The following is a 20,825-nucleotide window of genomic DNA, read 5'->3' as shown; positions in this document are numbered from 1 at the left end:
GTTCTTGCAACCTGAGTATATACTACACAGGGTCTTTGGGACGGTCACGTGAACCGAGGCAAAAGCGACGTCTGATATCAAAATACCCAGATCCATTTTAATTAAAGAAGTCTTCGTCAGCCACATATTGAAAATTCATTAAAGTGCTTTCCCTGCATTTTGTGTCTGTTGCACACAATTTGTCTCTTTAATGTTCCATTGATCGCTTTTCATTTGATTTGAAATGCAGAGATATCACCGCCACCGAGCAGAAGGCACCTAAGGAATTAGACTAATGGAATGACGTTCTTTTTGTGTTATAACAAAGGTAGCGTTGCAAACTAATGGATATTGTTTTCCTCCCGTATCTGACGCCTAATCTCACAAAGGCTGCATCACAGATAGATTGCACTGGGCCCCCCCAGTGACATAGGGGGAATTAATTAGTGGACCCTCACTAATTTTAAGCAGCCAGTGCCCAGACCTGTTTGTGTGTACATCAGAATGATGTGTGTTGAACCGCCCCGGAGAAATTACTTTCCATGGAGGGGGAAGTGTCTGCTTTTTCTATCGCAATTGATTAATGTTGGGACACATGGAGGCTGGGCAAAGGTTACAGCGAAATCTGGAAAAGCCTTGACCTACAAATTAACACTTTGTGCACGGCCTAAATTTAACATATCTGATTAAAATCCCATGTCTGGTTAAGAGGTGTCACTGATTGTGCTTCCTAGTCTGAGCACTCTTCACACAGGCTTGTTTTCTACCTGAGCGTCTTGAATTGTGCGTAATTAACAGGTTGCAGCTCTTTCTCCATTTCTCAGTGTGAGCACTCAACCTGCCGTGCGAAATTGTAATCTCTCCTCTTTGACCGCATTGAAAGGGATGTGAAATGTAGTGTACTTGACGGCTGAAATTGTTTTAGGGCTACCGGAGAGGGGGTTGATGGGTGGAAATGCATTTAGGTGAAAGCCACACTGGTGGAAAAGCTATCTCACCTCTGATTGCTGTCTCACTCTCAACCTGTACTTATGAATCTTGACAAAACGACCTTATCATACTCACAGAACAGATTGTTCCGAACAGAAGGCATTGCTACCTCAAACACTTTGGAAATTGGCTGTAGACAGTATCTGTCCAAATAGGGGCGTTGTTAATGTCAATGTGAATGTGTGAGTTAAATGATGATTAAAACCTGGCTGAGTCTTCAGAGCAAATCAAATCCTTCCAGAGGTATAAACATCTAGCTCTCATGTAAACTCCAATACCAGTATCCCTTGGCATTTTGAACGATTCTGCACCTTATGATTTACATTCAATGCCGATGTTCAGTGGCAATGCAGAAAGTATCAACCAACTTGCCGAAGCAGACAGGAGTACCGACACCTGAGCAAAGCAATACAGTGCTGTGGACGGGGCCAGCAGCAAAACATATTTTAGCCACTTAAATTTTTTTTATATCAGTTTAAGTGTACACTATATTTAGAATATTTTAACCGCATTATCTTGCCGTCAGACAGCCGTCATCTGCTGTAGGTAATACACTCACTATAGATAAGTACCTCATACAACCCCACTACAAAATACCCAAACTATCCCTTTAACCAAGTAATCTAGTTGTCTAACCCTAACCATACCGTAATTATAGATTATTGCTAAGAGTACTATCTTTCCCAACCATAACCATATCATAGCTACACCGATATTGTAGAAAGGGAGAATTTGAAAATGTTGGTACTGGATGTAAAATAATATATCCAAATGTAATCTGTAGGGTTGACCTAAATGCTTAGAAGCTTCGACCATTGCCATGGTAATCCCAAAATAGCCCATGAAATAAGGAAAAATCCCACATCAGTATTCATTATTCATATTCAACATTAATTATTATTAGTTGTTGTGTCTAGAGGTGCTTGTGTGTACAGTAGTAAGGCTGTGGCACTGGGCACAGAAGAACATGTCAGCCTGCTGCACCGCCCCGCGCCGCAAGGGTTAGAATACCGTAGAATATTTCTCACTGAAGCTTTGAACCCCAAAAAATCGGGACAGCCCTAGTAATCTGGGGTTTTGCAGAATCATCCAGCATTGACGTTTGTCGGGTTTAAACTCCTGTATTTGTAATTAGATACTTTAACTGTCACCCAAGTGCAAAGAAGAAGTTGTCAATATGTAAAATTGGACTAGACCCAAGTTCTTTAAAAAGAAAGTTCATTATGCAACAATATGATTTCCTGATTTTATTAAAGGTTAAAGACATTCAGACTTGAAAGCTGCACACTATCTATTATCTGCTTACAAAAACACGCATCAAAGGCTTGTGAAATCAATAGGAAACATCCTGAATTAAGGTGCTGTGTCATTGTGGTACATGTAAAGAAAACACTCATGAGAGGCCTTGTGCAGAATTTGATATCAGTACTCTCCTTCATCCTGCAAAGCTAATACAACAACCAAAGACCCAACTGGCCCGATTCCATCCCAACATGTAAATAAAAGAGTAGCAAAAACAGAAAAGCTGGAATGAAACGCAACGAGGAAAACAAGCCCTCTGGTCGCACGGAGAAGAGAGTGCCTGAAACTCTTGGTTGTTTACGACAATCCGCTCCCTACCTAATTGCTACGTCTGGACGGAGAGTAGTCTTGTTTATCCCTCCGCACAGCCCTGATTGCATGCTTTGGCTCCTTAAGGGTGGCTCAGCCCATGCAGTTCTGAGGCTCTGCATGTCTGCTTGGGCACTCCCCAGTGTGTTCCCTCTCCCGAGCCAACTGGAGAAACCCCCGGCAGAACTGTCACTGTCAGTCCTGTTGCTACCAACAAGCCTCATCTGTCCTGGACAATGATAATAAAACCATTTGAGCCAAGACAACACTCATTCAGCCTTGGAGAATGGAGCTGGATGCACTTCTGTCAGAGTCAGATGTTGGCTTGGATTGCATATTATTTGAAGAGAAAATTACCACGCTTGAATCCAAGACATATGCATAAAAAAATACTGATTTCTGAGTACTCTCGGTTGTTGTAAGTTCCCCGACATGTTGCAGGGGTCTCAGAGAAGAATGGATGAAGCTGGATTGGTGAGGAAGTTTGCGATGTGGTGTTTTGCAGGCTGTCCAGATGCCATTAAGAAGGAATCTGTTTTTAGTGAGCCCCAGCTGGTGCAGAGGCTGCCTCTTCTCTGATGGTGTCATGGATGTTGCCAGCAGTAGGCTGCTACTCCCTGACTCTCCCCTGGGACTCGTTCTAGGGAATAATGGCAATAGGAGGAGGAGAAAGAAGGTTCCTCTAACTGAGATTAATTAGGGTTTTTGTATTATGCTCGGCACAATAGCAAAAGCAGCTCCAGCTAAATGACTCATTGTTGTATTCTTAATGTCTGCTCTAAATATGTTGCGCGAGAGAAATTGAATGTTTTTGTTCCACTGTTGCACAGGGCCTTTGTTTTGATAGCACGCCCTTGGTCGATAATGACACCTAGACAATAGTGAAGGATTGGCAGAATGAGGTTCTTCATAGGGTGACGGAGATCTTCTCTCTTTCTGCTTCTTTCTTGTCAGGTTTATAATGCGTTCATGCAAATGCAGCTCACACGTGAACCCAGAAGGGTGCCTTTCTTATAGTACGGCTGCTGCATATGGATAAGACGGATCATTTTAAAAGTCAAACCGTTCACCTTTTTGACCATTTCAATCAGGAGGTAATGAATTGACAAAGCCCCTCCGCCTTACCTGGAGTGATGTTTACGGCGCTGTATGTGCTGTGGAAATGAAAGAGCAGAAGGATGGCCACTTAAAATATGAGAGGAGAGAACACCCACTGACTGAAGGACGTCAGAAATTTAATCAGAATTTAAAATCACATCAGCAAAAGATGGGATTTGCTGTTGAGGAGGGAGGGAGGGGCCCCGTCTTCTGAAAATAAGCTAATTGCTTTTGAGCCATTCGCAACTTTGTGTGAAAATCACACCTTGCACGGCGTTGGCAAGGTTGTGAGGTTAAGGAGAAACCCCATTATACGATTAGGGGACGAAACGGAACAGCAAATTACGACATCTGATCAATTCCTGAATTAATTCCTGGGGACGTCAGACTGCGGTTTTCAATTTAGCATGTTTGGGGGGTTAAGAAGGGTTGCCTGGTCTGAGCAACGCATTACTATAAACAGGATTATGACAGCACACAGTACTGCCATGATGGAGGACATATTTGCATACTGTATCTTTTTTTCCCATTAGTGTGCATGGTATGTACAATTAAGGCTAATGATGCAGCTAGGTGACTCGCATGAACACTCTCTGTTGTGTAATGGGTTTGTATCAGGCAAATGGGCCATCATATGACCCATTTATTGCAGTGGAGCGCCAATAGTGCGTACTGCATATTAAGATGACATATTAAGCCATTAAGAATTGCTGTTGATTGACACGCAGCAACAAAGGATGCTGTCAGGGAACATAATAAGGGTCAGTTGTTCCACCTGACTAAAATGACGGGGCTGAAACGTGTTCCGCATGATGGATGGTTTTGGGTGAATCTGTTTGACACCGTCAAAGAAACCTGGCAGGTCCTTCATATGGAGAGCCCAAACTTATTCAGTGTTACTTTATCAGGCCCCTTTCATGTTTCAAAGGACACGGGGAAAGTTCTGGGAAATTGAGTGGAGGCCACGGCCGTTCACATTAACAGCCTAACCCTCACAGCGAGAGCGTTTTTGATTGGTGGCAGACAGTGAGAATAGCCCTGTCTTCATTGACATTTCCGAAGCGGCTGCTGTGCTTTTCTGCGGTGGTGACCTCTGTGAATTTTATTAGCAAATGAGACCTGGAGGGTTTGGGTTTAAAGAGCGCCCCTTCATTCTGATTTCCCCCACATAATGATTTTCACAGAGTTCAGGACCTGAGTGGAGGAGAAATAATGAGCGCTAGTCATTATTGCAAATTATATCCTCTGCTCAGACCATCACTCAACTGATAATTAATCTAAATACCTTCAGCCTATAGACTTTGATGATTAAGATTAGACAGTTCCCTATTTGCGTGAACTAAATTATATCAGACTCTATTCCCATTAAGAAGATTTTCCTACTTTTTTAAGTAAAGGAACCTAGGGAATAAAGAAAATTTACAAATGCAGCCACTTAACCTGCTCGGGCTAATTTGCTATATCTTGCCCTATTCTGCTTGTGTAACCAGTCTTCTCTGTATATACCTACTATGTGCATTTATTTGGTTGCTTTGGTGTTATTTGTGCAATCATGTGTCTTTAAGGACAATCATATTACTGGTTAGTCTTTTTGGAGGAGGGTCTTCAAAGTATTTCATTCCTACAGTCAAAGCATGAATGCAACAGAAAATGGTTAATAGGATTCATGTGACATTTGTCTCAGGTCACTCTTCTCTTTCTACTTCTCTTCTAACCCTGAACCTCCTCCTGCTTTCTACAGTGATTACAAGAAAGACTCTAAAGACACAAGACTTTATGCAGGAAATGAGGAAATCAGGATGTGGTTTTGTCACATTGTTGTAATCATGAAAAGCTGTCATTTCTAAATTGAGTTTGGTTGTTTCACAAAAGCGGGAATTCATACGGTATATCACTTTTGTTAGTCTGCGAATGGATTATGGTCATTATTTTTTGCCCGTTTCCTCAGGATAATGTCAGAGTAGTTATGCTCAGAAAAATTGGCTTTAATGCACAAGACCCATTGCTTCAATAGAAAAAGCAGCCATTGAATGATTAGTTGCTAGAAAACCATCAAATTAAAGTATTTAGTTATTTAGCGATTACCAGTTTGTCATGAGGACAGACACAAGCTGTGACCTGCTCCCAACTGGCCTGCCAGTGCGAGTGAGCTGACAGGTGAAAGGATTAACCTGATGGAAACCTTCCCCTGGAGTATATCTGTATGGCTCATTATACCATTAAACCACTAAGGCTGTTATTTTGGATTCATTATACCATTAAACTGCTAAGGCTGTTATTTTGGATTGCTCAATGTCCAGCTGAACCTGAACATTTGTGTGTTTACACTTGCTGGAAAAGTATTTATCCAAGAGAAAACTCTTTTTTTTTTTTATTGTGTTTGTGCTTAGTTTGACTTTCAGACAAAAAAACACATTAATTTAGTTTTTTTTAAGCAGCCTTCTAGTAAAGTTTTGGATATGGAACATTGTCGGATGCACAATGGAAATTGCAGCAAAACCAGAGATATAGTCTTTTTTTATTCAACAGTTTATACGCCAGTTCGGTCAGAGATTTGGTGTGTTATGCCAGTAGCTGCTAACATGGCCGAGGTGAGGAGCGGGATACAGAGGTCTGGTAAGCTGACTTCCCTCTAACTCCACAAACCCAGATTTGTTTCATTTTCAAACTTGTTTTCTGCCCCAACCAACGCTGACTCGTATGGCATCATTTGAAGCAATTTATCAGATTTCATGCAGCTCTCTGTAGGCCTCATACCACATGTCCTACATACAGTATTTGCAGTAGTACTCCCCAAGACCTGTAAACAGACAGCTGGGATTACGTTGTCAATGGCCAAAATGTCTGTTGGGAAATATGCCCAATAAATAAATGAAATAATTTATTAGCATATTAAATAACCTAATATTTTAAGATATATTACCAAGACAACTTAAATATATACTTAATATTATACAAAAGTTTAAATGTCTGGCTATTTAAAACATATGTCCGGTAGTTGTTCTCTATGGTTCTCTCTCTATGTAGAGTTGTACCGATACCAATATCAGAAATACATATCATTTATCAGCTCATTTACGCTACACAGACACATGTCACACTCGCCACCCAATCTATCCATCCTGCCTGATCGGTACTGCGTATGTGCAACCCTCAAAAGAGATGAGAAAGAAGCAAGATGGTTCACTCGTTAGCTACTTCCATCATCAGCTCTGCTTTGTCCGAAATCGATGATGAAAGTAGCTAACGAGTGAACCATATCACTTCTTTCTCATCTCTGTTGAGAGCTCTACAGGCGCAGTACAGATCGGGCATGTGCTAGCGGAGAGTGTAACGTTAGTCATAGCAAGCAAAATGTCAGCAATTTGGCAGTATTTTATACTGGAAAAATCTGTCAGACTAGATAATAAAAGAAAGTTCCATGATATTCATTCTCTGTATGCATTTGTTCATGTTTTACAAAGGGTTTAACCTGAGCTAGGCCATACAACAATGACAGCAGTTATATCACATCCAGACAGGGTTAGTAGTATACAGCTGTTGAAAAACGAATAAATCGCATGTTCAGGTATCGGAATTGGTATCGCAAAGGAAAAAATGGTATCGGAACATGTCTAAAGAGATTGTTGGGGTCACAAACAAATGTAATCCATTTTTGTGACACCTTCTCATTTACGTATGGCCTCTGACAACGAATTGTTTAATATCAATGTGTGGTTAATGTTTTCTGTGTAACAGCCCTCATTCAGACACAGTGTCCTTGTTAATACTGACTAATAATGAAAGTCATACATTTCTATTTCAGCGGTGCGCCCTTCATTTCTGAAGAACAGCAACATGAATGCATGTAGCATCTGCAGCAGGAACATTTCATCTTTCACTAATTCATTTTTCATACCAGTCCCCATGTTCTCCATGTTCAGCCATCATTGTAAGAGAAGGTGAATTTGGCCTACATTGGAATAATAATAAATCTGTTCTTCTGAATACCTCAGACAATAACTGAGCCCTGGCCTTTACAGAGTTGCAGAGACAGGCCTTGAGTGTGCCGAGAGCTCTCTATTTTTTAATTGGTCTTGAACACGCCATTGTTAAGGCACAAGAGATAGAGAAAGAAGAGGAGAGGGGGAGAAAACACCCGTGTGCATCACTAGCACATTAGCACAGTACTAACACAGTGTCATTATAATTTGCTCTTAGTCTCACTGGCTAATTAGCTTGTCATGGTGCAGCAGGTCCTGCAGAGTATGTGGTCATTAGGATCTAAGAGTATAGCAACTGAATGACAATCAGTGTTCTACTGTCATCTTCTTCACTTCTGTTAGACAGTGACAATGGCAGCGCGATGAGGCGGCACGCTGTCACTTAAAAATACTGTATTCTTGTGTTTTATGGTGGTCAATAATGAGGAAAGGAAAGACTTTTCCCCCTTGTTGCGTTCAGGTTCACTGACCCAAATCAAGGCGATTTGTAGGCCTCAAGTTTGGTCACAGAGTCACTGCTACAGTTTTGCAACCTGCCTGGTAGTGAGGAAGACATTTTTAATATTTACATGTATTTCTATCAAGTAAATGCACTTTAATTCTAACAGCCACTGCATTAAGCTTTCATTACATTAGACGTGATTACTTACAAAGGGTACCTATTGTTTTATTAATATTTCATTAACATAGTAGTAAAAAAATGTACATATACCGCTTGAGGGATCTGATATTTTCATCTCTAATTACCAACAAAGAGCAGTGCTGTGCATTACTCTCCGGTGCAACACTGTCACAACATGGCTGTTTTGAAATGAAAAGTAAACAGTCGGTTTTAATCATAGAGGAAAGCAGTGGTGCCATCATCTTTGTCTCTGTAACATGAACTGAACAATTCATCAACTGATTATTAGTGCTGGTTCGCATCACACCAAGGGTTGCTGATGCCTCAAAGGGAAAAAACAAAAATGTTCTGGGCACCTGAGCAGATGGCTGAATGTTATTAAAGAGACCTCACAGCCCTCATATAGAGGCACCTGGTTGAGGTTGGACAAACAAGTGTCTGAAAGTCGACTCATCTCCTGCCCTTCTACATGTACCGTAGACAACTTCCTGCACAGCCTCAGAAATAATTAGCCTCAACACTTGAATCAGAGACAAACAGAAAGTGAATAATAGATTAAAAAGCTCTGGGAAAACAACAGTGTGCTGTTCACAATAGTGAGTCATAACAGAGCGATCATGCTGTGCAGGGCAATCTACGGTACAACACAGGGAAGCCACAATCATACTGTAAAATAGCTAATCACAATATACAGTGAAACCACACAAAAGGGCCAGAGGCAGCCAGACATGATTGAAAAGATATTCTCACACAAACACTTCTTTACACTTTTTTATTTATCTATTTGAATTATATATTAATTTGGCCAAAAAAAAGAGAAACGAGTTGTCATAGCGATATCTCAGTTGTTGATCATGTGATCTTACTATCGAACATTGGAACTGCTCAGTTGTCATGGAAGCAGTTCCATACTTTCGAAGTCCCACGCTTAGGTCATGTGATGACACCTGAGATATCTCCACGACAACTAAGCAAGCTCCATCCACAGACAAATGGTGGCTTCAAATGGGGTTGTGTTTACCGTGTTCAAGAGAAGAGTCCATATGAACGCCCCATATTGTGGTATTCACAACCTTGTAAGTGGAAAGTTTCTGAAAGCTCTGAGTTCACGAGTTGTGATGTGTTTGTTGACATTGTCAGAAATGGCAGAGGCCATGGAAGTTAATTTTTTTTTAATATATCGTAATTTTAGTTGAATATTGTTTTCTTCGTAATTTCATAATAGGTCTGAGGAAAATGTTGATATTCCCAAAGACCTCATCTTTTTCCTCTGTGATTATGCCTTTGAATTTACTGCATTATGTTACCCACTTGCTGGATTGCTAAATTGTTAGCCTCTGTGACGCCGACAGTAATGGTAATATTGCCGTTGCTTAGCAGCGGTGTTTTCACGACTTAACCACTTGAACGCCAAGCATATTGTGTACACTACTTCCCATGTTGTAAACACAAGCTCAGGAGTTTCATTTGAAGGCACCAAAAGACCATGGGATGAAGTTGAAAGCTCTGGGAAAAGCTTGTAAGTGGACCTTGAGTTACTATTTTTTTTTCTGTTTTTTAAGGTAAACAATACACTTTCACGCTCAACTATATATTTAATGATTTGCATTTCATGAAGTTATCTCCGCCAGGCGTAATCTGTCTATCTGTCCACGGCTAATCTCGCTTACTGTTGGACCCATCAGCCTAATATTTTTGGTGCTCATTTATGACTGTAAACTCAAGAACCTCTCGAGGTTGCGGTGATCCCCATTTTTTGAAAAAAATATTTTATTGACTGTTTTCTACCATCATTGACCGCTGACTCCTCACTCCTCTTAGCCAGACGGTAGGGGCTGCAAGTGATTAACAACTGCTTCAGTAGCAAAAAGCATTTCCACTAATCGGCTAGGCTAAAAACAAACCTCACTTAGTCTGTTGCAGGCCACATTTTTGCCTCAAAAACTGACATCCATAGAAAAGCTTCCGTAACCGATATGTTATGATCCACTAACGTTAGGCACAATAGGAGATGAATAAATCCCTGTTTTTGTTATCTTCGCTGCCATCTTGACTAAGGGAGCCAGGAGGGACACGAGTTAGATTCAACCTTTCTTTCTTTGGGAAGGGAGAGGGAGACACACCTGGCAGAGATCTGCACCCTGCTGGATGCTGTTTTCTAGCTATAATATATTATTGAATTATTGTCCCCCAAATTCCCAAAAATATCCGTCAAGCTATTTTTTTGTGATCAATGAGAATTCATCAGAGCCAAATGTAAGCCTGAGTTTTTTATTGATTTACAGCGCACTATATGGCCGACACACAGTAATCTGTATTCCGTCTGTGGCCCATGTGGTCCGCGTGATCTACAACCAAATGTGGACAATATACACTTAACATGCATAGTTTCACCAGCAGTATAGCACCAGTGTTTCTCTGCTTTGTGTTCATGGTTTCACTTATGTCTGGAGAGTTATTATTAGTTCATATTAAAATGCAGCAGCCCCCTGATGTGCATGTGATCCAAAAACATGTTAAGATCCTTTTAAACAACAACTTGCTACCACCTGACAAACAAAGCCGAGGAGGCTGACTCGGTGTCATCACAGCTCACTGCTCCTCCTCCTCCTCTGCTCCCTCTCCTCCTGTTTCATTGTGTAAACATGACAGAACCCCCACTCGTTATCTGAAGCTGGAGACAGATGGAATTGGTGAGCGTTACAAGTGCAGCACAACAAGACAAGTGGGCAAGCTCGAGTCATTGATGGAACAAATAGGGTTTTGTGAGAGGCTGTTTGGCTGACACACTCAGGGACCAAGCCTGCTGATTTAGTCAACGTTATTCACCCTTTTTAACACCATATCTGAGTGAATCACCAGATGTTAAATTTAATGACAAAGATTCACATCCACTGCGGTTCAGCTCTGCCTCACATGCAGGGGAGCAGAGCCTTATGCTAACAGGTTGTTTGTTTCACCTCTAAGCAAAATGTGCCTTGCGATCATTACCACACCCCCCAAAAGAAAATGTATTTCAACATAAACTGAGTCTTTTTGGCTGTGTCTCAAAAGCTGTTACGATTTGTGCCATCTCATTACCGAGCCAAGCTAAATAGGATGATGACAAATAGAATGTGTTCTGCATATCCTTGAAAGTTTGCCAATCTAATAATTCTCACTTGTGTTTTATTGGCAAGAGGGGAGAGAATTAGATTAACCTTTAATATTGAACCAAAGCGATAAAATCTAAATGGGGCCTGGTTGGCAAATAGATTCTGACTTATTGATTTCTCATCATTTCCCTTCTCTCTGTCATTGAGAGGGAAAAACACTCCTCTCAAACACCAGGCATTTTTACGATTAGTCGTATTTTTTGCCTTTGTATTTTGATGAATGGTAATGATAAGAGAGTTTCTATCAATCCAGAGATAAGAGCATTGTCTCATTAAGGGTCAAATGCAGCGCTAATAGAAAAGGTCTGAGCATAGTCATTTACCTGCTTTCTGCACACTCTTAAGAGATTAGGCCGTTTATTTAGTTAGTGTTAAACCTCAGGACCTGGTTGCTTGTAATAATCTGTTTTTTGTCTTGGAGATCTTTCTGTTATGTTAACAACCACCTGCCTCTAACCACCAAAAGATCCAAGTGATGTTGCCAGGGACAAAACAGGAGAGTACAACATTAGTCTTTGGCATCTTTCTTTAAAGACACATTACATAAATTAGTTGATGATTTGAAACTCAACACAGTTCATGGTTCAAGTTTCAAAACATAATCAGAGTTTAGATTTTTAATATATGTGATGTTATTTTGGGCTCTTTTGGAAAGTCAGTGGTTGTGAAATGCAATGCGGATGTCAAATGAGAGTGTCAAACACATAGCGATGTAGCATTTGACACCCAAAGCATACACCGAGAAATGACAGACTAAAGCTGCCTTCACATGATAAGAAATTTGCTCTTCGCTCACCGCGAGGTAGGGCACAGAGCCTTGCAGAGGCAGCAGGTATAATAAGTCACCAGAAAGAGCGCAAGGAACTCCATTCACTGTTTCTAGGCAACAACAACAGTTGTAGCTGGTATTTCATTGGTTGCGCTTTGAAAGGTCAGCAGCAACCAAGGTCAAAGTTGAAATAATTTGAACTTTGAGCACAATGCTCAGTGGCAACTTTGAGCAGTGCACCACGCCAAGAGTAACGCTTCCGTCTAATTGTGCGGCACCGCTCTTTCTATAGGAAAACAATGGCACAGCCAGCGCAGAGCGATTTTACTGCTGAAAATGTGTGGCCGGTTAAGAGTCAATAATGCCTCTTTGCGGCACAGCGGAACTTTTAGTTAAATACTAACATCTGCATACTAACATGCTGATTTCTGCAGGTAAATATTTATATTGTTCACCATTTTAGTTTGGTGTGTTAGCATGCTAACATTTGCTAATTAACACTAAACACAAAGTGCGGCTGAGCTTGGTGGGAATGCCATTAGTTATTCAGGTATTTGGTCATTAACCAAAGTATTGGACAAATAAGAACTTGACCTGGTGATGGGCCTAGTTGAAAAGTTAATAACGCGTTAACGCAAAGTCCTTTTGACGCCACTAATTTCACCTTAACGCTTAACACCTTAATGCAATCGATCTTTTAGAGGTTGTAGCGGGCTCAATTTTAAAGTTAAAGTGAAGATACTGGTATCATATGAAACTAGAAAAACTTAAGAGATCCATTGGTACCAACCATGTCATACTAGCTTGTCATGAAGGAGGTTAAATAACACTCCAAATTTACGCTAAATTTTGCAGAAGAAAAACATGGCATGGCCGTTTTCAAAGGGGTCCCTTAACCTCTGACCTTTAGATATGTGAATGAAAATGGGTTCTATGGGTACCCACGAGTCTCCCCTTGACAGACATGCCCACTTTATGATAATGTAGGTTTGGGCAAGTTATAGTCAAGTCAGCAGACTGTCACACTGACATCTGTTGTTGCCTATTAGGCTTGAGGTTGCCTTGTTATGATTTGAGCATATTTTTTTACGCTAAATGCAGTACCTGTGAGGGTTTCTGGACAATAATTGTCATTGTTTTGTGTTGTTAATTGATTTCCAGTAATAAATATATTCATACATTTTGCATGAAGCAAGCATATTTGCCCACTCCCATGTTAATGAGAGTATTAAATACTTGACAAATCTCCCTTTAAGATACATTTTGAACAGACAAAAAATGTGTGATTAATTTGCGATTAATCACGATTAACTATGGACAATCATGCGATTAATCGTGATTAAATATTTTAATCCATTGACAGCCCTAATTATGATACATCATGAGAACACCTGGGAACCATGAATGTCAGTACAAAACTTCATGGCAATCCATCCAGTAGTAAAGTGGTGGACTGGAAAATATTAAGTCTTTCATAGAGCAAGTGTGGCTAAAAAACACCTTCTTTTATGATATTTCAAAATATTTTTTTGTAGTTTATTCATGCCAGGTGGATGGGTTTGCAGTTGTATATATGATAATGTATGATTATGGCTATTACAGGACTTTTTACTACGAATATTAGTTTAGCTGACACTGTCTGAACTGCTGATTGAATAAAACCTGCTCAACTCGTGAATCCTCTTGTCAATGTTGCAGGTTCAGCCTTCATGATGATGAACACGTCAGGACGCTTTGCAGGGCAGAAGGCCTTACTGCTGACGCCGCAGCTGAGGGAGAATGACACCCACTGCGTTACTTTCCACTACTACATAGGAGGCAGAGACAACAGCCACCCAGGTCACCTGAACGTCTATATCAAAGAGAACAACAGTCCCATGGGAATGCCTGTTTGGAACGTATCCGGTCCAGCCACTCGCTCTTGGGGACAGGTAGAACTGGCCATCAGCACCTACTGGCCCAACTTCTACCAGGTGAGGATGTGCAGTGTGAATCCATCTCTCTTTTGCATAATGTCTCATCACAAAACTAGGCTGCTCATTGAAAGCAGCCTTTGTGGTCCAGCCAAAGCCATTAAAAGCTGGCTCGCTGGGTGGAGCAAGACAAATTTATAATTTGAGAAGGTCCAAACAATCGCACAATAGCCCATTCAAAACACCTAAGATTATTGATTTCTGGGGCTACCTCGGTATCCATGGTAATCTGTTCTCCCTCCCTTCCATCTGAGCCAGTTCTCTTTTTCCAATTCTGAAAACTCATTTTCACTTACCAATGCACATGACTGCTGGCTAGGGCAAGGTGATTTCACACTTGCCTGGCTATTAGTCTTCGCCGGGCTTGTTCCACGAGTCCACCAAATGTTAATTGATGCAGAGAGACCCCTTAACCTCCCAATGGGAGACAGCCCCTTGGTGAATTATTTCATTATGGTCTGGCAGAGCCGGTCCACGCAGCGGGGCTGAGGGGAGTCCTCCTGCTTGCTCATCATAGCCACCCTGATAACTTAGTTAACAAGGGACACCGGCTGAGCTCCTCACTGCTGAATGCAAGATAGGAGCCTTAATGAGAGGCACATGGACAAAAGAAAGAGAGAAGAGGGGGAAGGAAACAGGATGGTGACCCTTGTGTGACATAATGAAGCAAAGCCAGTCTGGTCTAATGTTTTTAAAGATTGAAGGAGTCTATTCTTTAGTAAAGGCGCAGCTTGTTGTGTTCGGATTCATCCCTCGTTCAGACATTACTGGCTGAAAGAAAATGCAGACCACGAGTCAAAGCCCTAACCATTATTGATCGAATTTTGAAATTAAGAAATAAAATGTTTTGCTCACCTTTTATTTGTGAAGTGTAGACACTTTACTTTTAGACACGTTTAGACTTCAACAAAACCAATCTCCACCTTTAAACATAAACCTGTGTGTTGCTTTTGGAAGTGAAGTTCAGTGACATTTTGACATACTGTTCGTGGTGCGTTTAAGCAGATCTCTGCACATTTATCCCCAAAATGACGTGTTGTGCTTTCCAGTGTGTTCGGGGAAACTGCCAGCATCTGTTGCCTTTCAAACCCCAGCGGAAGGTCTCTGTTTGTAATTGTTCCAGACCCAAACTGACAACACGGGCAAATGCGAGGATGCTAATAATCTTAGCGCTGCTCTCAGTCAAGAAAAGAGAGACCAAATGCTTGAAATTGTCACTAATTAACAACACGGCACTAATTATAGGTATCTTTAATTGCATAGTAACCTACGCAATCGTCAAAGGGAAGCCACCTGATACTTGGAAATTATTTTTTAATTACCAGTAAGGCTTTTAGTCATCATGAGCCTTTCAGCCTTTGATAATTACTCTTCTGTCAGGTCATCCCTAAAAGTTTTAATAGAGATTGTCATGCATTTCCAAAACTGCAGAACACTGCGCAAGAGCTATAATTTTCAATAAACGTAATGTGTTCTGCACATCAAAATATGTACTTTGTGCAAAAGATGAACACCCATTATTTATCCTGATGTGCAGCAATGAGAGAGAAAAACCCAAATGTCCTCATCTATCTTGATTTCAATACAGTAGAGCCTATGACAGAGCTAATCAATCCTGCTGTAATGTACTACTTAGCCAAGTCCCTCAGGGATAGCCAGTGCGGTGATGTAGACATTGAATGTTGGGTTCACTGTGCGCGTGTCTCCGACAAATGAGAATGGTGAACTTTCCCGTGACATCAACAGCTTTCGTCCCATGTGAATATTTTCAGTCTGTGGGTCAGGCCCAATTATGCACTGCACTATCATTGATGTTGGAATCAATTATATCACAGCTATTAGGCAGGCTGACTGATGTCTGTTGCACAAACAAAGGATTTCAATTAGAGAGTGGGGGCTAGTTCATTTGTCTGGTGGCAATATATGGAGTGGTTGGCCTTTTAATTTCCTTTAAATTAGCCTGTAATGAGGCCATAATTGGCACCCAGGACGTTCACTTTCATATTTCATGAGACAAAAAAAGAAATTTATAATTAGACAGCCTTATCTGAAGGCATCCTGCCTCCCAGATGACAATGGTAACTATCTCCGCCTCCACATTCCCAGGCTACAAAAGGAATCTCAGAGATGTATGTGTGTGCAGCCTGGCTACGGCTAGCAGAACATAAGTTTCTGTGTGAGACCTTATACGGAACATATCCATTAATATATAGCATTTGCTGGAAGATATAGGCTTATATTTAGGGAATGATGGAATGCTAAACATGAGTAGTCTGAGTGTGTGTGTGGTGTAATGGGTCTCTGTACCACACCCTGGGTTTGGGAAGGGACTGGCATTCTGTTTCCCTTTTTATCACAGTGCAGACCAGCGAGTACATAACTCTGACATTCTGCTGGGACACGCCCTCTGTCAGGGCTTAGGACCATTTGTTTTGCAGGAGAACTCGGCTCTTAAAATAGGGTCATGTTAGTGTTACACAGCACAGTTGTACATGATTTCAGTTATTTTTGTTGTCAGAGTTGGCAACAAACATGTCAGACAAGTAACACTAGACATACAGCAACTGTTAAAGGCAACATAGCCTATATATCACATATGTTCACACTTGCCTCTAGTGGCGTCTATCCTTGTAGATAGTTTTGGTTTCATTTTTCAGGTTTTGAGGTATTCACCTCTGAGATTTCCACCCCAGTCAACCGTTTTTATAGAGCTTTTTTCTTTAGTAGACAGTAGTGCCAACAATACTAGCAACAATGAAAATAGTAAGGTCTGTGGATTATCCAAAGTAACCAGGAGACATTTGCACCAGCTGTTCATAAATTTAAACTTTGCCTGGCTATAATGTAAGTCTTTGATAAGTCATGATTCATGTATTGCAAAATAAAACAGGTTGCACCACACAAACTCATTCTTACTTAAAGATTACAGTAGTTGTTAATAGATATTTACACCCAGTTACTGCCAGGTAAAACAGTTTCATTGCTAAGTGAACCAACTGACCAAGCTAACGTTAGCTTGCTAACATATAACTGACCCGACACTTGATCAAAATGCTGTTTAATAATGATATAAATGTGAAAGATTTAAATTACATTTCACAACAAATATACCATATACCTCAAATTACAAAATGTTATGTCAAAAACTGTAGATTAAATGGCCAAATAATTCTGTATAGGTTTTATTTCACCCTCATTCTACATAAATATTGCTAACTCTGTAACGCTCCAATGTTTGCATGTGTAAATATAACAAAGTCACACTTAAATTTATAAAAAATTTGTTGGTTAAATTTAGCATTTGGCCTCCTAAAACTGTTACATTTGGAAGTTAAGGTCTTTGCACACCAAGTCTGTAGTTTAGTAAGCGTTTTTTTTAATTCGTTTAGCTAGTCTAATCTTTCGTACATCCTTTGTATGGAGACCATCCCTGATTCCAAGCTGTTCTGCAATCACCTGCCACAATCTATCTTTAAGTTCCTCATCTCTGTATTCTGTGTTTGTCGTAAAGCGCTTTGTGCTGGGAGACAAATGAATGAAGTGAATCAGCTTGTCAGATGCCATTTTGGATGATGATGTTTGCATTAAGGTGGCTCTGAGTAGTCAAACAACTCTGACAGATGCAAAAAAACGCAGAAAATCAAACCTGTTCCAAAAACTTTAATGACGGACAAAAGTTGAGGTTGTATTTATTTTTTAAACGTGCGACAATTTCGGACGAAAAATACGGACTTGGTGTTCATAGGTCTTTTTTTGATTGCTTTGGCACTGCAAATGTTTCCTAGCAACAGATTCTGTACCAGCTAAGACATTTCCTAAGTTTTAATAGTGCAATGTAACGCAATGCCAACTTAGAGATGGGTATACGAATGTCATTATTCAATGCACAAACAAAATCCAATTCATCTACATTGTTGTGCAGTGAGGACAATGGAATGATTAGACAGCAGTATGTCAGAGGTGTCTCACCTCCCGTACACTACAGTATGTGTTTGTCACAGACTGAGTGCTAATCGTCTCAAGGCTCAAACTTAATTTAACACTTGCATGTCATAACACCTATCAACTGTGACATATTGTGGAAATAATGTCAGTGGCCTGCAGCTGTGTGACCAGCTGCATCCTAGCTACGAGCAGATCGCATTAGCAGGAGCTGGACTTTCTCTGTGCACACGGGCAGCCTCACTCAAGTGCCATTTGAAGACATGTGGCCATTTATCATTGGTGTTATGAGTCTCCTCTCTCCTCCTCAGATTGTGTTTGAAGCCGTAACCTCAGGGCAGCGTGGCTTGCTGGCCATCAAAGACGTCGTGGTCCAGGGCCACCAGTGCAGTAAGTCCTTTTTCCCCTTCGCCATAAAAGAATATCATCAAACATTCATTGTCCTTTCCATGACACCCTCCCAAATACCTGTATCGTTGTTCTGTTCAAGGCCTCCCAGTCAAACAAAAGGCCTTCAAAGAGGATGCTACAGTCAATCCAAAGTGTAAACCTCCCTCCTCCTAGCTCCCTGAAGATTTATGAGCATACAGTTGACATGCTGAAGTGTGCTCAGGATATAATGTTGGAGTGGCTGTGTTAAATCTATCCTTTGAGAGATGGGAGAAAGAGCGCAAAAACCCCGAAAAAAACAAATACCACCATACAGTTTGCTGCTGCTTGTGTTTGGATTCCACTATTTTTCTCCTCCCTCAAGGATATTCAGTAAAGCATCTCATCTCTCAGATGTTCAGAGTACTGCTACCCTTCGGAATAAGAACACTTCAGAGTGCGCTGCGGAGCTAATGAACATGTAATCACTGGCATATTTAGATTTATTCTGCTTCAGCTTTTGGGATCGGCTGCTGCTGCCGTGGGAGAACAAGGATGAGGGCTCTTCAGGATTCGTCATGTCTATGCTTTTGAGTATTGAGAGTTATGTTAGTCTATACGGCACTCCTTAAGTTTATACAAAGAGGTTTTCACACTCTACGGTCTAAGTCTAAATCGATACAGCGCGGGTTTTCATCAATTGATTTATACTTTACCCCTCATAGCTGAAGTATCAAGCTCTGATTGTTAGGCGCTAATGACCTGGTAACCATTTGAAAGCAGCTGAATTCCTACAAATGTTATGTCAATAGGATGGATTTATATCGCGATACGTGTTGCATGTAAATGTATTGGAGCAAATCAATGAGGCCTTGCGACGTGATCAATGTTCAAATGCGCAAAAGCGTGAGCGGATCAATAACCCGCTCAGTGGCAATTGGGTTTCTTTTGAGTGATAAGCAAAGTGATCAGAGCGACTCCTCAGTGGAGCGCAGCCAATTCATTTTCTATTTATAAGACCATGTGGAATATCTAGCACAAAGGTGTGATTATGCCACTGGGTGGTCTGCCTCTCCTTGCATCATTAAAGAAGACATTAGCAATGAGAAAAATAGATTTGTCTTTTTTGGCGCTGGACGGATTGACAAAGTTATAAAGGAGGTGTAGTTCAAAGACGTCGAGGTTGTAAAATATTAAGTAGAAGTGAAAGTCTTGATGATGAAAGTGATAGAATTAGCTTTTTGCCAAGTCTTTAGAGATTTGGTTATGTTTCGAATCAAGGTCGCTCCACTGAATTGCCCTATTTTTCTATGCAGAATAGCGGTACTAATCAAAAATGTTCTATATAAGTTACTTTCTGTGGACTATCCCAGTCAGTGTGCACACTGATAATGAGCACATGGAGAAGAGAATAATGCTTTTGGAAAAATCCCCTCGATCAATGAAAGTATGGCATTAAGAGAAAGCAGAAACTGGGCTTTTGGTAGAGGTGCAAGATCGGCCTCTGGTGTCTCATCTCAAGGATTTAGGTGTAATGCTCCTCACAAAGCGATGCTGGCCTCCGGCACTGACGGGTATCAGAAAGAGCACTATCCATGCATGCCTACTTCTTTCAGTTCTGCATACAAATCTTTGCAAAAGAGTTACGAAGTGGGCAAATCTGTGGACATAGGAGCATAGATCTTGATGCACCCGTTGAGCCGCTACTCTAGCACCCAGCTCTAGTGATTAAGTCTCATTAACTCTCAAGTACAAACCCATTTTAGCGAACGCTGCATCTCAGCATGTGCTCTTATATAACTTTTCTGCAGCTGTCTGATAGATATTTGCATTTTTTTTCCCATAGTGAACACACCTCACTTCCTCACTATAAAGGGAGTGGAGGTCAACGCTGGACAGACCGCATCGTTTCACTGCACCGTCAATGGACGCAAAAGGGACAATTTCCGCCTCTGGCTTCAGGTGAGATCCATTTTTATCCTTTAACTTACACTCCAGATCAAAGACTAGATCAGAGGGTGGAATCAGTATTAGAAGTGGGCCCTCTGGAAATGAATGTGTCTTACTGAACAGACCCTACTGTCTGAATATGTAATCTTCTAATCAGCAGTGCTACTGTTGTCTAAGAAGGCCGCGGGCTTATGTCTTCTTTAAATGTGGAAATTAGAGATGTAGCATTAGGTTCTTCAGTAAGTCATGATGATAGATAAGATCAGCGTCTGGTTTAAAGGAACAGTGTGTAGCATTTAGGGGGATCTATTGGCAGAAATGGAATATAATAATAGTTTATAATCACCTGAAAATATGAATCGTTGTGTTTTCGTTACCTTAAGG

At 40.9% G+C, this 20,825-nt stretch overlaps 1 protein-coding gene across 12 annotated transcripts in view; it reads left to right on the top strand.

Annotated features, from left to right (window-relative positions):
- Positions 1-20,825, top strand: part of LOC119498360 (receptor-type tyrosine-protein phosphatase mu-like) — a 191,742-nt gene that overhangs the window by 48,738 nt on the left and 122,179 nt on the right. For all 12 annotated transcript variants that reach the window (XM_037787181.1, XM_037787190.1, XM_037787186.1 and 9 more), the window contains exons 3-5: positions 13,906-14,180; positions 18,434-18,512; positions 20,338-20,453. In XM_037787181.1, the coding sequence (XP_037643109.1) occupies positions 13,906-14,180; positions 18,434-18,512; positions 20,338-20,453 (470 nt within the window). The remainder of the gene's footprint in view (positions 1-13,905; positions 14,181-18,433; positions 18,513-20,337; positions 20,454-20,825) is intronic.

The sequence above is a fragment of the Sebastes umbrosus genome, chromosome 12 (assembly GCF_015220745.1).
Source record: "Sebastes umbrosus isolate fSebUmb1 chromosome 12, fSebUmb1.pri, whole genome shotgun sequence".
Taxonomy (NCBI): Eukaryota; Metazoa; Chordata; class Actinopteri; order Perciformes; family Sebastidae; genus Sebastes; species Sebastes umbrosus.
This window is presented reverse-complemented; position numbering and strand designations above follow the sequence as displayed.